We start from the raw sequence: 17932 nt of genomic DNA on the forward strand, positions 1-17932 counted from the left end.
AATGCCAACACGATCCAACACCGACAGAAGTTCCACAATAATATATTCTATACATTCCTAATGCATTGAGACACCCCCATAGCTATTATTTATGACAGATGATGCTTATGCATCAGTATCTGTACTCTATTACATAAATGATATAATAGCGTATACCATGTTATACATATGCTGTCCCAGAATCATTGCCCAGAGACGGCAAAGTGAAAGTCACCTTTTATTGCAGTACGACATCATGTGACATGGGCACAAAGGAGACTCGATGTACTCGGAAGTGACGTCGGTTGCTGGAGGAATGTTTGTGCGCAGTGAGAGCCAAGCAGAAAACAGCAGCGTCAACCAGAGCCAGTGAGAACAAAAATACAATAACCAAAAGTGAACATCTGAGCCTAAAGAACAGCATTCGGAAACTGAGAAATTACAACCGTAAGTAACGTTGACAACTATTCCTAATATTACAATTGGTATCTATTGTTAAACCATTTGCCAAGATTGACAATATGAAGAGGTGGTTGAAGGGTGAATGGGACAGCCAGCATTAACTACAAGGAGAGAGATGCGACTGAAGCCCCAACGCAATGCCACCCCGCGGCCCTTGTTGTTGTGGAACTACCGCATCGCCCATTAATAAACGCACATGAGTTAGTTTCCATAATTAAACTCTCCATAGGGATTTGTCAGCACAGAAGCACAGGAATAATGTCAGTGTTAACAGATCGGTACCGTAATGTGTTGAATTCTACCTAGGCTGCCCTATGGTTCACTACTGTAGCTGTTCGTTAATCGATACACGTCCATTACTGCGACCAGGGGTCCCATACTCTAAATGTGTCAAGTGAAAAGGGTGCCTCATGATGGCTAATTATGATTTATGAAAAACATTCATCTGTGTATATACTAGCTAGCTGCTCAGGGCTGCCAACTTTTGAAGAGGGTTTGGGGTGACATTTACTATGTGTGTGCCCCCTAGCACAACCCCCCCAGGGGGGTTACTGTTTTGAAGGTAATTTACTGCAATTCTACGTATTTTGACATGACTTAGTTCTGTGACCAGGGTGGAATTTGTTTTAATAAAAATCACAGGTCAGGATGCTTGGAACATTATATGTACACTCAAAATTTGAAGACTTCGTTACTTAGCTTAGCTTAGGGGGGAGGGGGTGGGGGGGTGAAATTTAAATGTGATATTTCAGTTTTTTTATTATATATATTATATTTTTTATCCATTTGCAAACATGTCTAAACTGTTTTTGCTTTGCCATTATGGGCTGTTGTGCGTTATTATACTGTTACATGTAGATTGATGAGGGGCATTTTGTTGTGTGTGTGTCCATTTTAGAATAAGGTTGTAACGTAACAAAATGTGTAAACAGTGAAGGGGTCTGAATACTTTCCGAATGCACTGTACTATAGTTAGCTATTGCGGCTAGTTTAACTGGTTTGCTAGCTAGCTACCTTCTTTACATAGTTTTGTTTGTGAAGCTATAATGATTCAGATCGAGAGTCATATGACATAACGTATTGCTTGTGGAGGAGGATGCGATGCTGTGTGACAGCAACCAGTATGACATTTACTATAGCCACGTTTTTGTTTTTAACAGTGGTGTAAAGTACTTCAGTAAAATTACTTGAAAGTACTACTTAAGTAGTTTTCTGGGGTATCTGTACTTTGCTTTACTATCTATATGTTTGACTAATTTTACTTCGCTACATTCCTAAAGACAATAATGTACTTTTTACTCCATACATTTTCCCTGATACCCAAAAGTATTCAAATCAAATGTTATTGTTCACATACACATATAGTTAGCAGATGTTATTGTTCACATACACATATATTTAGCAGATGTTATTGCGGGTGTAGTGAAATGCTCATTACATTTTGAATGCTTTACAGGACAGGAAAATTGTCTAATTCACACACTTATCAAGAAAATATCCCTTGCCATCCCTATGTTCTAGTGGACTTACTAAACACATGGTTTTCTTTATATAAGGAATTTGAAAAGATTTATACATTTGATACTTAAGTATATTTTAGTAATGATATTTACTTTTGATACTTAAGTATATTTAAAACCAAAGACTTTTACTCAAGTAGTATTTTACTGGGTGACTTTCACTTTTACTTGAGTCATTTTCTATTAAGGTATCTTTACTTTTACTCAAGTATGACAATTGAGTACTTTTTCCCAAAACTGTTTTTTAATGAAGAACATATCAGATTTTGTATCTAACATTAACATAACAATATAATGTTTGCTTCTTGTCTTGGTTGTTGCAGTATCTGAACAGTGTGCATTATGAACCCAGTGTACTGCCCTGCACCAACAGGAGTCCCCTATGCCAATCAAAAGGGACATTTAGTAGGATACCCAGGTAGGCAGAGAGCCCCTTAACCAGTTTGTGAGCCTGTAGTGTTTACACACAGTTGTATAAAAAAAAAAATCTCTCTATAAGTGTTGCGTCTTCTCTAAATGTCTGTCTGATGCTTCTGAACTTCACTTGTTTGACATATGACCTCCCAGCTGGATTCCCTGTGGGCTATGCAGCCTCCCCTGCCTATGCCCCCAACATGTACCACCCTGGAGCCAACCACCCAGCCTTCCCCACAGGTAAGGTAACAGCCCCCCCCCCCCCCCCCCACAGAGCTGCATCTAAGCCGACCCTTCTACAGTCAGTGCATACATTTTTAGTATGTGATTTCTTGTGGGAATTGATCCCCCAACCTCAGCAGGGGTGTATTTATTACGCAGATTCCGTTACAAAATATTTCTTGAACGGAGGCAAATGGAAGGAAACGGGGTCCTACTTGAATTTATCCAATAGAAACTCATGTTCTGCTCTGTTTGCTTCTGTTTGGTTTTTAAACGTTTTCCATAATGAACACACCCCCAGGGGGTTTATTAGTCCAAACCGTTGAAATTGAGTGTCCATTGGACAAAATCAGGTAGGTCCCTCTCCGTTCCATTGGACAAAAATCAGGTAGGTCCCTCTCCGTTCCATTGGACAAAATCAGGTAGGTCCCTCTCCGTTCCATTGGACAAAATCAGGTCGGTCCCTCTCCGTTCCATTGGACAAAATCAGGTAGGTCCCTCTCCGTTCCATTGGACAAAAATCAGGTAGGTCCCTCTCCGTTCCATTGGACAAAAATCAGGTAGGTCCCTCTCCGTTCCATTGGACAAAATCAGGTCGGTCCCTCTCCGTTCCATTGGACAAAATCAGGTAGGTCCCTCTCCGTTCCATTGGACAAAAATCAGGTAGGTCCCTCTCCGTTCCATTGGACAAAATCAGGTAGGTCCCTCTCCGTTCCATTGGACAAAATCAGGTCGGTCCCTCTCCGTTCCATTGGACAAAATCAGGTAGGTCCCTCTCCGTTCCATTGGACAAAAATCAGGTAGGTCCCTCTCCGTTCCATTTGGTTCTGTTTGGTTCCTAGTGAGTACACCCCACCTGAACCGCATCAGTTTGGGCAGGGGGTAGGAACGTGTAGCCGATCATGGGATCGTTGCAACCCAATACATTACTGAAGGCTAAATCCTGACCTGAATTGAATCAGTCTAATTGAATCGTAGTCTTTGTACGTAGTGTAGCAGCCGCTGTGTTGTGACTCTGTACACCATGGTTTCATCACCTTTAGCTAAACACGGAGAACCAGACAGCTCTCAGGAGAGATGATTGAATTCAGCCAAACGTTTCTGCCTCTCCTTTTGTTTTTCCAGCTACACACACATTCTGCCGTTGACTGAAACGTCCCTCTTTTGTGTTGTACAGATTCAGAAAGGAGTCGGACAATAGTCCGTCACTTTACAAGCCATCGGGACAAAAAGGCCAGGCCTGAAGTGTTAATGGTATGTTTTTGTTCCTGTTAAAATGTGTAATTCCCCTAGATGATATCTCTGACATGTCTCTTATAGGTTACGCTCCAGGTACTCCTTTTAAAATGTCCTGCTCGCCCGCCACGGGGGCTGTCCCACCTTACTCCTCGGCACCCAACCCTTACCCTGGAGCAGTATACCCTGTGAGAAGCACCTACCCACAGCAGAACCCCTACGCTCAGGTCAGTCAGTCCGTTAGTTCATCTACAGACTGCTGCAACATATCCAATCAACCTTTACCATCGGAAGTAGTACAACCTATTTAACCTATTTATTCTTTTTTTGCTTATTTGCTGTGTTTGCAGAACTGTACTGAACAAAAATATAAACGCAACATGTTAAAGTGTTGGTTTCATGAGCCGAATTGAAAGATCCCAGATATTTCCCAAACTGTGCATGAATCTGTTAGCATCCCAGCATTTCTCCTATGCCAAGCCATAACAGTTTGAACCCAGCGCAGTACTTGGCTGTGACATCACACAGTTCCATGGTTAGTGCAGGCAATAGAGGAGGGCAGGGTAGCCTAGTGGTTAGAGCGTTGGACTAGTAACCGGAAGGTTGCAAGTTCAAAACCCCCGAGCTGACAAGGTACAAATCTGTCGTTCTGCCCCTGAACAAGGCAGTTAACCCACTGTTCCTAGGCCGTCATTGAAAATAAGAATTTGTTCTTAACTGACTTGCCTAGTTAAATAAAGATAACCCACTATTCTCCCTACACTAATCTTCCAACTTCCATCTTCCAATTTACCGTGTGTTAAACAATTGAATGTGGTAATTTTCCAAATGAATCCAACCACCATTTTCTTTCTTCTCTGTGTAAAGGCTCTCATAAATATATATACATTATTTCTTTAAATAATCATTTTTATTAAGACAATACAATACGAATGGCCGCTCCCATTAGTGGGTGCCCTCGACTCCCACCCGCCCGAGACGCCGGAAGGGCCAAGTCCCTGCCCCCAGCCCAAAGGGTTTCATAAATACTTTCCTAACCCTAAATAATCTACAAGATCTGAGAATATTTTAAAAAGTAAATGTATTCAGAGCGAGCAAGGTAGCCACTCCTGCTGAGCGCATTACGCTACGGAATAAGTTGTCTGAATACCAAATACGGAGAAGTGCTTAAGAAAGCCAGACATTTCCTAGGTCTGAATCGGGTCCATACACATTAGCTTGCTGCATATTGCTGCTGTAGTTGGCTCAATGTGGCGCTGGCGTGAGATCTCTCTCTCTCTGAGGTACTGACGTGAGATCTCTCTCTCTCTGAGGTACTGACGTGAGATCTCTCTCTCTCTCTCTCTCTCTGAGGTACTGACGTGAGATCTCTCTCTCTCTCTCTGAGGTACTGACGTGAGATCTCTCTCTCTGAGGTACTGATGTGAGATCTCTAACTCTGAGGTACTGACGTGAGATCTCTCTCTCTGAGGTACTGACGTGAGATCTCTCTCTCTGAGGTACTGACGTGAGATCTCTCTCTCTCGCTCTGAGGTACTGACGTGAGATCTCGCTCTGAGGTACTGACGTGAGATCTCGCTCTGAGGTACTGACGTGAGATCTCGCTCTGAGGTACTGACGTGAGATCTCTCTCTGAGGTACTGACGTGAGATCTCTCTCTGAGGTACTGACGTGAGATCTCTCTCTGAGGTACTGACGTGAGATCTCTCTCTGAGGTACTGACGTGAGATCTCTCTCTGAGGTACTGACGTGAGATCTCTCTCTGAGGTACTGACGTGCGATCTCTGAGGTACTGACGTGAGATCTCTCTCTCTCTGAGGTACTGACGTGAGATCTCTCTCTCTCTGAGGTATTGACGTGAGATCTCTCTCTCTCTCTCTAAGCATCAAGGCACTTACTACACACAGCCGCTGTACGCAGCCCCGCCCCATGTCATACATCACACTACAGTGGTCCAGCCCAATGGGATGCCAGCAGCCATGTATGCCCCGCCCATGCACCACCCGCCTCGCCCCCACAATGGTGTTGCCATGGGGATGGTAGCAGGGACCACTATGGCCATGTCAGCTGGTGAGTTCCATTATTTTCCTCTCTTTTTTATACTATCCTGTCTCTACACAGCGTACAAATCTTTGATGAAGAAATGGTTTTGCTTTTGTCTAAATTTCTGACCTTTCCCACCTCCCTCCCTTCTCCAGGAACATTGTTGACGCACTCCCCGAATCCCCTCGCCCCCCACCAAGTCGCGATGCCCACATACCGACACCCAGGCACGCCCACCTACAGCTATGTGCCCCCCCAGTGGTGAAGTGATGGCACTGTGAGTAGTGAATACGTCCTCTGTGTCACCCATTTCATGCTCTCTCTGGTCAATCTGCCTGGGACAAACACTGACCACATGGACATACAAGAGCATAGAAAATTGTCATCATTTCATAGTTATAAAATCACTTTTTTTTTTTTTTTTACTTTTCAGGCAGGAAAATACAGGAAGGGTGGTCTACTTGTTACCATTTTAAAGGGTTGTCACAGGAAGGGAGGCCTACTTGTTACCATTTTAAAGGGTTGTCACAGGAAGGGTGGTCTACTTGTTACCATTTTAAAGGGTTGTCACAGGAAGGGAGGCCTACTTGTTACCATTTTAAAGGGTTGTCACAGGAAGGGTGGTCTACTTGTTACCATTTAAGGGTTGTCACAGGAAGGGAGGCCTACTTGTTACCATTTTAAAGGGTTGTCACAGGAAGGGTGGTCTACTTGTTACCATTTTAAAGGGTTGTCACAGGAAGGGAGGCCTACTTGTTACCATTTTAAAGGGTTGTCACAGGAAGGGAGGCCTACTTGTTACCATTTTAAAGGGTTGTCACAGGAAGGGTGGTCTACTTGTTGCCATTTTAAAGGGTTGTCACAGGAAGGGAGGCCTACTTGTTACCATTTTAAAGGGTTGTCACAGGAAGGGAGGCCTACTTGTTACCATTTGAAAGGGTTGTCACAGGAAGGGTGGTCTACTTGTTACCATTTTAAAGGGTTGTCCCAGGTAGGGTGGTCTACTTGTTACCATTTTAAAGCGTTGTCAAACATGTTGGGAAAATTTGGCAATGGTCAATAGATGGACATTTTGTGTGGGAAAACAACGAATCGGTATTACTGTGTATTAATCAACTTTTCCTCTGCTTCTCTTCAGGTCAGAAGATGGTAGATATGCGTCGACACTCCTGTCCAGTGTTCTACAGCTGGTGATGATGATTATGACCCCCTTCAGCTGTTCTTCCTTCCTTTTTATAGGCGTGATGCGAATCTGAATCCTAACCATACATCAACAGGTCTGTTCAGAACGGGATGAAGAGAATCTTCCCACTCCTGACTATTCCTGTTTGGATTTAACGCTATCCCAGAATCCTTCGCTCACTCTGCTGCATATCTTCCGTCAGATGGCTACTGGAAGTCTCCTCCATGCAAACTTGTGTTTTGTGGACTGTCTTTAGAAATGTGTAGTTAACTATTTTAAGCCGTTAAAAGAGAGTTTGGATGAGTTTTTATTTTTGGGATCCATATCGAGGTAAATGCGTGTGTGTGTGTATGCTAAATAACGCTCGCTCAATCTACCTGAGACATGCAAAATCACCAAAAAGATTGAATCTAAAGGAACTAAGAATAAGAACTGCAACTGTTTTAGCACTGATATCGTGTCTTAATTTGAAACCTTAAATAAGAAAGGGGGGGGGGGGGAATAGTTTCATACAAACAAACCTAAAGATGGAATCCTCAGTAGGGGGGGGGGGGAGGTGCCACTGGCTGCCCCCACCACTGTTATGTACAGTATGTTTTGTGTTCCTCTATTTCTCGTGTCAGAGGGGGAACAACAGCGTTGGTTGTTTTGCAGTGGTGATATCACAAACGGATATGGCTGTTTCACCATTAACGATTCCAGGGTTAGGATTACTACTCAAAGCCGTGCGGGTTTTTATTTGACTTGTTTTTAGTAACGTTGCTGGCAGAGTATTATTTCCCTAGATGACGCTGTGTCGACATTTTGTCTGTTGGGCCATTATTATTATTATTTTTTTTTTTGTAGTTTGGGAAAATTAGATTTTTTTTTGTTGTTGTTGAGTTTTGTGCCTCTGTGTCCATTCCAACACTAAATCATTCTCCACACTCTTTGCCCATTGGGAGATGTTGTGGACACAGAGTTCAGACAGATAATTGGACCATTTGTCCTAAGATCCCCTACATCATGACAGCAGAATGATTACGGACCTGTCGTGACATGTGATCTACTACTGGTCTCCAAAGGAAAGTCTTCTATTGACAACTACTTGGACTCAGTCCTGCAGACAATGAGTGATTGTGTATAATTCTATTTTCAGAGGTTGAAAATACTGAAACCGTTGCATGTATTTATGCTTATATGTATGTATCATACCTGAACATGTCTACTGATTCCTTTGTGTCATTGGTTTGGGCTTAACCACACCAAGAGCCACAAACGTTTTAAAATCAATGCTAACCTGAGACATTTTCAACAGGTTTGAGACTTTTATTAAATTATTCAATGTATTATAATTTTCTAAGCACTACTGGAAGAGAAGACACATTAAATTCTTATTTGAGACACAGTTTTAAGGAAGCCAGTACTTAACTGAAGTGAGATGTCTCTCCCAAGTTACCTCAAGGCTCCACCAGAACTCACCCGATTTTATATCATTGTCTGAGTCACTCCTCTATCTAATCTAAGTCACCTCAGTTACTGAATCTGTTTTGTAATGTGTTTTTGGGTTGTCGAGAAAGACTACAAAATAAATACTATTATGAGAATTTGTGAGAAGTTTTTTATTTAACCATTTCATTGAATCATGTCACCTGCACATCTTTGGGGATCCAAGGATGATGTGGTGATTTACGATAACACCGAGCGATGTGGTGATTTGCGATAACACCGAGCGATGGGGTCCAAGGATGATGTGGTGATTTACGATAACACCGAGCGATGGGGTTCGAGGTGATACGGTGTTTTACGATAACACCGAGCGATGGGGTTCGAGGTGATATGGTGTTTTACGATAACACCGAGCGATGGGGTTCGAGGTGATACGGTGTTTTACGATAACACCGAGCGATGGGGTGCGAGGTGATACGGTGTTTTACGATAACACCGAGCGATGGGGTTCGAGGTGATACAGTGTTTTACGATAACACAGAGCGATGGGGTGCGAGGTGATACGGTGTTTTACGATAACACCGAGCGATGGGGTTCGAGGTGATACGGTGTTTTACGATAACACCGAGCGATGGGGTCCGAGGTGATACGGTGATTTGCGATAACACCGAGCGATGGGGTCCGAGGTGATACAGTGTTTTACGATAACACCGAGCGATGGGGTCCGAGGTGATACGGTGTTTTACGATAACACCGAGCGATGGGGTTCGAGGTGATACAGTGTTTTACGATAACACCGAGCGATGGGGTGCGAGGTGATACGGTGTTTTACGATAACACCGAGCGATGGGGTCCAAGGATGATGTGGTGTTTTACGATAACACTGAGCGATGGGGTACGAGGTGATGTGGTGATTTACGATAACACCGAGCGATGGGGTTCGAGGTGATGTGGTGATAACACCGAGCGATGGGGTTCGAGGTGATACGGTGTTTTACGATAACACCGAGCGATGGGGTCCGAGGTGATACAGTGTTTTACGATAACACCGAGCGATGGGGTGCGAGGTGATACGGGGTTTTACGATAGCACCGAGCGATGGGGTGCGAGGTGATACGGTGTTTTACGATAACACCGAGCGATGGGGTGCGAGGTGATACGGTGTTTTACGATAACACCGAGCGATGGGGTACGAGGTGATGTGGTGATTTGCGATAACACCGAGCGATGGGGTTCGAGGTGATACAGTGTTTTACGATAACACCGAGCGATGGGGTCCGAGGTGATGTGGTGTTTTACGATAACACCGAGCGATGGGGTCCGAGGTGATACGGTGTTTTACGATAACACCGAGCGATGGGGTCCGAGGTGATACGGTGTTTTACGATAACACCGAGCGATGGGGTCCGAGGTGATGTGGTGATTTATGATAGCGATGGGGTTCGAGATGATGTGGTGATTTACGATAACACTGAGCGATTGGGTTCGAGGTGATTTACGATAACACCGGGCGATGGGGTTCGAGGTGATGTGGTGATTTACGATAACACCGGGCGATGGGGTCCGAGGTGGGGCCAGGGTTCCGGTCTTGAAGCACGGTTTCGACTGCTCCTACTCCTTCGGTAATGCAGTTTAACTGACGCCCCCAGACCAGAAAGACCCTTTCCATAGACGGCCACATAGCGAAGTCAAATTTTAAAATTCCTAATAAGACACTTGATTTATCATCCATAGATTTTTTTTTACGATAGCACCGAGCGATGGGGTGCGAGGTGATACGGTGTTTTACGATAACACCGAGCGATGGGGTCCGAGGTGATACGGTGTTTTACGATAACACCGAGCGATGGGGTCCGAGGTGATGTGGTGATTTGCGATAACACCGAGCGATGGGGTCCGAGGTGATGTGGTGTTTTACGATAACACCGAGCGATGGGGTCCGAGGTGATACGGTGTTTTACGATAACACCGAGCGATGGGGTCCGAGGTGATACGGTGTTTTACGATAACACCGAGCGATGGGCGATGGGGTTCGAGGTGGGGCCAGGGTTCCGGTCTTGAAGCACGGTTTCGACTGCTCCTACTCCTTCGGTAATGCAGTTTAACTGACGCCCCCAGACCAGAAAGACCCTTTCCATAGACGGCCACATAGCGAAGTCAAATTTTAAAATTCCTAATAAGACACTTGATTTATCATCCATAGATTTTTTTTCTAATTATTGTCGCTGAGCCCCCCCCCCCCCCATATTAAAAAAAATAAAATGATCACTCAGCCGAAGATATTAACATTTTATATTCATCCGATGTCTGCAATGTTTTTGGATAACGTGATGACATCGTTTCTGCTCGCGGTGCTCCCTGTGCGCAGCACTGACTGTTAGTGCACATTGATGTCGGTCCGTATAAACCAAACGCAACCCGGATAGAGATGGTCCATAAATCTGCGTATTTGAACGTGAATAGAATACCTTAAAAATAACCGCGGACATCTTGGACGCAGTCTCCACCTCTTATTATACCTCAGTGATTGAGAGGTTTAGAAGCCACCGGTCGGCCATATTGGCAGTCCCCTGTAGGATTAGTCCTCCATAAGAATTAATGAAATTCTACAGTAGTTAAATGAAATGTTTCAAGGACAAAATGACATGTATTTAAGTATTAGTGGGGGACTTCAAGTACAAAAGTATGTGGACACCCCTTCAAATTAGTGGATTCGACTATTTCAGCCACACCCGTTGCTGACAGGTGTACAAAATCGAGCACACAGCCATGCAATCTCCATAGACAAACATTGCCAGTAGAATTGCCTTCCTGAAGAGCCCAGTGACTTTCAACATGGCACCGTCATAGGATGCCACCTTATTCAAAATTCTGCCCTGCTAGAGCTGCCTCGGGCAATTGTAAGTGCTGTTATTGTGATGTGGAAACGTCTTGGAGCAACAACGGCTCAGCCGCAAAGTGGTAGGCAACAAAAGCTCACAGATCGGGACCGCCGAGTGCTGAAGTGCATTAAAATTGTCTGTCCTCGGTTGCAGCACTCACTACCGAGTTCCAAACTGCCTCTAGAAGCAATATCAGCACAAAAACCGTTCGTCTGGAACTTCCTGAAATGGGTTTCCATGGTTGAACACTACAGAGCGTCGGCTGGAGTGGTGTAAAGCTCGCCGCCATTGGACTCTGGAGCAGTGGAAACGCGTTCTCTTGAGTGATGAATCAAGCTTCACCATATGGCACTCTACCTGCCCCAATGCATAGTGCCAACTGTACAGTTTGGTGGAGGAGGAATAATGGTCTGGGGCTGTTTTTCATGGTTCGGGCCCCTTAGTTCCAGTGAAGGGAAATCTTAACGCTACAGCATAAAATGCCAACCTAGACAATTGTTTTCTTCCAACTTTGTGGCAACAGTTTGGGGAAGGCCCTTTCCTGTTTCAGCATGACAATTCCCCCGTGCACAAAGCGAGGTCCATACAGAAATCGTTTGTCGAGATCGGTGTGGAAGAAATTGACCGGCCTGCACAGATTCCTGACCTCAACTCAATTGAACACATTTGGGGTACAATAACAAGTACATACAACTAAACAAATTATTAATGCTCAGCTATGAAAAATCAAATTACATTTAATCTTGAGTTGCTCCTTCTGTGATTATTATTTGACCCTGCTGGTCATCTATGAACGTTTGAACATCTTGAAGAACAATCTGGTCTTAATGGCCATGTACTCTTACGATCTCCACCCGTCAAAACCAGAAGAGGACTAGCCACTCCTCAGAGCCTGGTTCCTCTATAGTTTACTTCCTTGCCACCGTTCGTAGGTTCTGGATTTTTTTTTTTTTTTTTTTTTTTTTTTTTTTTTTTACCCCCTTTTTCGTGGTATCCAATTGTTAGTAGTTACTATCTTGTCTCATCGCTACAACTCCCATACGGCCTCGGGAGAAACGAAGGTTGAAAGTCATGCGTCCTCCGATACACAACCCAACCAAGCCACACTGCTTCTTAACACAGTGCACATCCAACCCGAAAGCCAGCCGCACCAATATATCGGAGTAAACACCGTGCACCTGGCAACCTTGGTTAGCGTGCACTGCGCCCGGCCCGCCACAATCAACCAATATATTAATATATTTGCAAAAAAATCTAAACCTGTTTTTGCTCCGTCTTTATAGGGTATTGTGTGTAGATTGATAGGAATGTTTATGTATTTAATCCATGTTAGAATATCGTAACAAAATGTGGAAAAAGGTAAGGGGTCTGAATACTTTCTGAATACAGTGGATTTCCCTGGAATCTTCAAGTTCCCTGTAGTCTACTCATCAACAGGAATACAAGCTCCCTGTAGTCTCCTCATCAACTGGAATACAAGCTCCCTGTAGTCTCCTCATCAGCAGGAATACAAGCTCCCTGTAGTCTCCTCATCAGCAGGAATACAAGCTCCCTGTAGTCTCGTCATCAACAGGAATACAAGCTCCCTGTAGTCTCCTCATCAACAGGAATACAAGCTCCCTGTAGTCTACTCATCAACAGGAATACAAGCTCCCTGTAGTTTCCTCATCAGCAGGAATACAAGCTCCCTGTAGTCTCCTCATCAACAGGAATACAAGCTCCCTGTAGTCTCCTCATCAACAGGAATACAAGCTCCCTGTAGTCTCCTCATCAACAGGAATACAAGCTCCCTGTAGTCTCCTCATCAGCAGGAATACAAGCTCCCTGTAGTCTCCTCATCAGCAGGAATACAAGCTCCCTGTAGTCTCCTCATCAACAGGAATACAAGCGAGCCTGTAGTCTCCTCATCAACAGGAATACAAGCTCCCTGTAGTCTCCTCATCAACAGGAATACAAGCTCCCTGTAGTCTCCTCATCAACAGGAATACAAGCTCCCTGTAGTCTCCTCATCAACAGGATTACAAGCTCCCTGTAGTCTCCTCATCAACAGGAATACAAGCTCCCTGTAGTCTCCTCATCAACGGGATTACAAGCCCCCTGTAGTCTCCTCATCAACAGGAATACAAGCTCCCTGTAGTCTCCTCATCAACGGGAATACAAGCTCCCTGTAGTCTCCTCATCAACTGGAATACAAGCTCCCTGTAGTCTCCTCATCAACTGGAATACAAGCTCCCTGTAGTCTCCTCATCAACAGGAATACAAGCTCCCTGTAGTCTCCTCATCAGCAGGAATACAAGCGAGCTTGTAGTCTCTTCATCAGCAGGAATACAAGCTCCCCGTAGTCTCCTCATCAGCAGGAATACAAGCTCCCTGTAGTCTCCTCATCAGCAGGAATACAAGCTCCCTGTAGTCTCCTCATCAGCAGGAATACAAGCTCCCTGTAGTCTCCTCATCAGCAGGAATACAAGCTCCCTGTAGTCTCCTCATCAGCAGGAATACAAGCTCCCTGTAGTCTCCTCATCAGCAGGAATACAAGCTCCCTGTAGTCTCTTCATCAGCAGGAATACAAGTGAGTCTGTAGTCTCCTCATCAACAGGAATACAAGCTCCTTGTAGTCTCCTCATCAACAGGAATACAAGCTCCCTGTAGTCTCCTCATCAACAGGATTACAAGCTCCCTGTAGTCTCCTCATCAGCAGGAATACAAGCTCCCTGTAGTCTCCTCATCAGCAGGAATACAAGCTCCCTGTAGTCTCCTCATCAGCAGGAATACAAGCTCCCTGTAGTCTCCTCATCAGCAGGAATACAAGCTCCCTGTAGTCTCCTCATCAGCAGGAATACAAGCTCCCTGTAGTCTCTTCATCAGCAGGAATACAAGCTCCCTGTAGTCTCCTCATCAGCAGGAATACAAGCTCCCTGTAGTCTCTTCATCAGCAGGAATACAAGCTCCCTGTAGTCTCCTCATCAACAGGAATACAAGCTCCCTGTAGTCTCCTCATCAACAGGAATACAAGCTCCCTGTAGTCTCCTCATCAACAGGAATACAAGCTCCCTGTAGTCTCCTCATCAACAGGAATACAAGCTCCCTGTATTCTCCTCATCAACAGGAATACAAGTTCCTTGTAGTCTCCTCATCAGCAGGAATACAAGCTCCCTGTAGTCTCCTCATCAACAGGAATACAAGCTCCCTGTAGTCTCCTCATCAACAGGAATACAAGCTCCTTGTAGTCTCCTCATCAACAGGAATACAAGCTCCCTGTAGTCTCCTCATCAGCAGGAATACAAGCTCCCTGTAGTCTCCTCATCAACAGGAATACAAGCTCCTTGTAGTCTCCTCATCAACAGGAATACAAGCTCCCTGTAGTCTCCTCATCAACAGGAATACAAGCTCCTTGTAGTCTCCTCATCAACAGGATTACAAGTTCCCTGTAGTCTCCTCATCAACAGGAATACAAGCTCCTTGTAGTCTCCTCATCAGCGTGAACACGCATGTATTTTTTTGTCACAACAGACAACTTTGTCTTGCCAGAAACCCTGAATATTCACCTGTAAATGAACACTTCTGGAAGGTGTCACAGACAGACAGCGTTCCAATGGGAAACAAAAGTGCAGCTGCACCTCTTCAATCCAGCCTCATTTTGAGAATACCGTACCTGTAGAATCCGAAAATGTGTTGCTAAATGAATGTAAATGTAGGGGTTTATAAAGGTAAAACAGTACTCTTCATACTGTGTGTTTCAAAGCATCCGTACACTCTTCAGATGGCACTTCCATAAAGAAGTTAATGACGCACAGGGTAAGGCAGGGATCCCAAACTCAGTCCTCAAGGGGTACATGTTTAGTTTTTGTTCCCCCTAGCACTACACCACTGATTCAGATAATCATCAAGCTTTGACCATTTCAATCAGATGTGTAGTGTTAGGGGCAAAAAAACAAAATGTGCACCCCTTGGGGTCCAGAGGACCGAGTTTGTGAAAGTTCAAAGGTTAGGCGTGTGAACTATCGACTCTTATTAAATAATTAAAATAAACCAGGAAAACATAGTTTTTTTGTACAGAGAGAAGTACAATAAACCTTTATCACAATGTTTCACCTTTTTTTTTTGTTCCAGAAAGAAACTTAAATGCAAAAGTAACATGTTTCTGGCATTGTGAACAGTTGGCATTTAGTCGGAAAACAAAAACAATGGGGGGGCGGTAAAAATGTCACATTTTGCTGTCGCCAGTCAACGTCTTTCATAAAGAGGAGCCTCACAGGCAGTCAGTCACATGATCACGCAGCAGTAGTGGAACCAATCGGTTGTTGGTTGCAGTAGCAGGTATAATAGTCCTCGTGACGGTCTCCCAACGTGTATATATACACACAATGTCCGGAAGAACCATTCCCAAGTCTAATTGTAACCAACCTATAAAGTGCTTTCTCAAAGAAAAAAATATCATTGTAATAATCTTTCACGATATCAGTATATCAATTAGGATAGGATTATGTATATAATATATATATATATATATATATATATATATAATAAAAAAACGAGCATCTGGCATAAAAAGTTAAGTTCAGGCACGAGCGGAGAGCTCTCCTCTCCTTTGGCGGTTCACTTCTTGAAAGGCGTCAGTCTGCCGATGTTTTGCCAGAAGGTGGTTGCCTTTCGTTTGGGCTCAGCCAGCATGAAGACCTGCTGCTGGGGAACCCTGCTGGGCAGAGATGGCTGCTTCTGACGGAGCAGGAAGTCACAATAGGGCCGAGTCATCGCTGGGGAGAGGAGAACAGAGGGGAAGTTAGTAATCTAAGGGTCACTGCTGGGGAGAGGAGAACAGAGGGGAAGTTAGTAATCTAAGGGTCACTGCTGGGGAGAGGAGAACAGAGGGGGGGTTAGTAATCTAAGGGTCACTGCTGGGGAGAGGAGAACAGAGGGGGGGTTAGTAATCTAAGGGTCACTGCTGGGGGGGGGGGGGGGGGTAGTAATCTAAGGGTCACCGCTGGGGAGAGGAGAACAGTGGGGGGGTCAGTAATCTAAGGGTCACTGCTGGGGGAGGGTTAGTAATCTAAGGGTCACCGCTGGGGAGAGGAGAACAGAGGGGGGGTAGTAATCTAAGGGTCACTGCTGGGGGGGGGGGTTAGTAATCTAAGGGTCACTGCTGGGGAGAGGAGAACAGGGGGGGGGGGGGTAGTAATCTAAGGGTCACTGCTGGGGAGAGGAGAACAGAGGGGGGTTAGTAATCTCAGCACCCAGAACTAAATCAGAGACTTAATTTTCAACATGTTAATGTCAAGGCTGTAACGAGAGACTAGGGTTTTTTAATGCACAGTACAGTGTTTGTTTGCAGTTCAGTCCTTGAGCTGTTCTATATTATGTCATGAGTCATGTTCTGTGTGGACCCCAGGAAGAGTAGCTGCTGCTTTCACAACAGCTAATGGGCATTCTAATGAATTATCAAAATACCATTTCAATGTTGACCTACAGTACCAGTCACACACAGACTCATTCAAAGGGTTTTCTTTATTGTTACTATTTTCTCCATTGTAGAATAATAGTGAAGAAATAACACATATGTAGTAACCAAAAAAGTGTTAAACAAATCAAAATATATTTTATGTTCTTCAAAGTAGCCACCCTTTGCCTTGATGACAGCTTTTCACACTCTTGGCATTCTCTCAACCAGCTTAATCTGGAATTATTTTCTAACAGTCTTGAAGGAGTTTCCATATATGCTGAGCATTTGTTGGCTGTTTTTCCTTCACTCTGCGGTGCAACTCATCCCAAATCATCTCAATTGGGTTGAGGTCAGGTTATTGTGGAGGTCAGGTCATCTGATGCAGCACTCCATCACTTTCCTTCTTGGTCAAATAGCTCTTATACAGCCTGGAGTTGTGTTGGGTCATTGTCCTGTTGAAAAACACATGATAGTCCCACTAAGAGCAAACCAGATGGGATGGTGTATCACTGCAGAATGTTGTGGTAGCCATGCTGGTTACGTGTGCATTGAATTCTAAATAAATCACAGACAGTGTCACCAGCAAAGCACCCCCACACATCACACCTCCTCCTCCATGCTTCACGGTGGAAACCACATATGCATTTACCTACTCTGCATCTCACAAAGACACGGCGATTGGAACCAAAAATCTAAAATTTGGACTCATCAGACCAAAAGACAGATTTCCACTGGTCTAATGTCCATTGCTTGTGTTTCTTGGCCTAAGCAAGTCTCTTCTTAATATTGGTGTCCTTTAGTAGTATTTTCTTTGCAGCAATTCGACCATGAAGGCCTGATTCACACAGTCCCCTCTGAACAGTTGATGTTGAGATGTCTGTTACTTTAACTCAGAGAAGCATTTATTTGAGCTGCAATCTGAGGGGCAGTTAACTCTAATTAACTTATCCTCTGCAGCAGAGGTAACTCTGGGACTTCCTTTCCAGTGGGGGTCCTCATGAGAGCCAGTTTCATCATAGCGCTTGATGGTTTTTGTGACTGCACTTTTCTGGATTGACTAACCTTAATGTCTTAAAGTAATGATGGACTGTCGTTTCTCTTTGCTTATTTGAGCTGTTCTTGCCAT

The 17932-nt window shown here is 44.4% G+C and overlaps 2 protein-coding genes across 3 annotated transcripts in view; one reads left to right on the plus strand and one right to left on the minus strand.

Moving 5' to 3' along the window:
• The first annotated feature begins 264 nt into the window (after positions 1-264).
• Positions 265-8645, plus strand: LOC139366895 (myelin-associated neurite-outgrowth inhibitor-like). Its single transcript, XM_071104637.1, has 7 exons — positions 265-426; positions 2285-2379; positions 2529-2615; positions 3918-4060; positions 5717-5903; positions 6032-6153; positions 7015-8645. The coding sequence occupies exons 2-6, from the start codon at positions 2304-2306 to the stop codon at positions 6139-6141; spliced, it is 603 nt and encodes a 200-aa protein (XP_070960738.1). The 5' UTR covers positions 265-426; positions 2285-2303; the 3' UTR covers positions 6142-6153; positions 7015-8645.
• Positions 8646-15412: 6767 nt separating this feature from the next.
• Positions 15413-17932, minus strand: part of LOC139366896 (rho guanine nucleotide exchange factor 4-like) — a 78233-nt gene continuing 75713 nt past the window's right edge. For both annotated transcript variants that reach the window (XM_071104638.1, XM_071104639.1), the window contains one exon: positions 15413-16123. In XM_071104638.1, the coding sequence (XP_070960739.1) occupies positions 15966-16123 (158 nt within the window). In that variant the 3' untranslated portion in view covers positions 15413-15965. The remainder of the gene's footprint in view (positions 16124-17932) is intronic.

Source organism: Oncorhynchus clarkii, chromosome 15 (assembly GCF_045791955.1).
Source record: "Oncorhynchus clarkii lewisi isolate Uvic-CL-2024 chromosome 15, UVic_Ocla_1.0, whole genome shotgun sequence".
Taxonomy (NCBI): Eukaryota; Metazoa; Chordata; class Actinopteri; order Salmoniformes; family Salmonidae; genus Oncorhynchus; species Oncorhynchus clarkii.

What these genes read in the sequence shown, in the direction of transcription:
- LOC139366895 (XM_071104637.1), top strand. Translation starts at nt 2,304, where the DNA reads ATGAACCCAGTGTACTGCCCTGCACCAACAGGAGTCCCCTATGCCAAT. An exon ending in ACATTTAGTAGGATACCCAG is followed by an intron (nt 2,380 to 2,528) that starts GTAGGCAGAGAG and finishes ATGACCTCCCAG; the next exon opens with CTGGATTCCCTGTGGGCTAT. An exon ending in CCACCCAGCCTTCCCCACAG is followed by an intron (nt 2,616 to 3,917) that starts GTAAGGTAACAG and finishes TGTCTCTTATAG; the next exon opens with GTTACGCTCCAGGTACTCCT.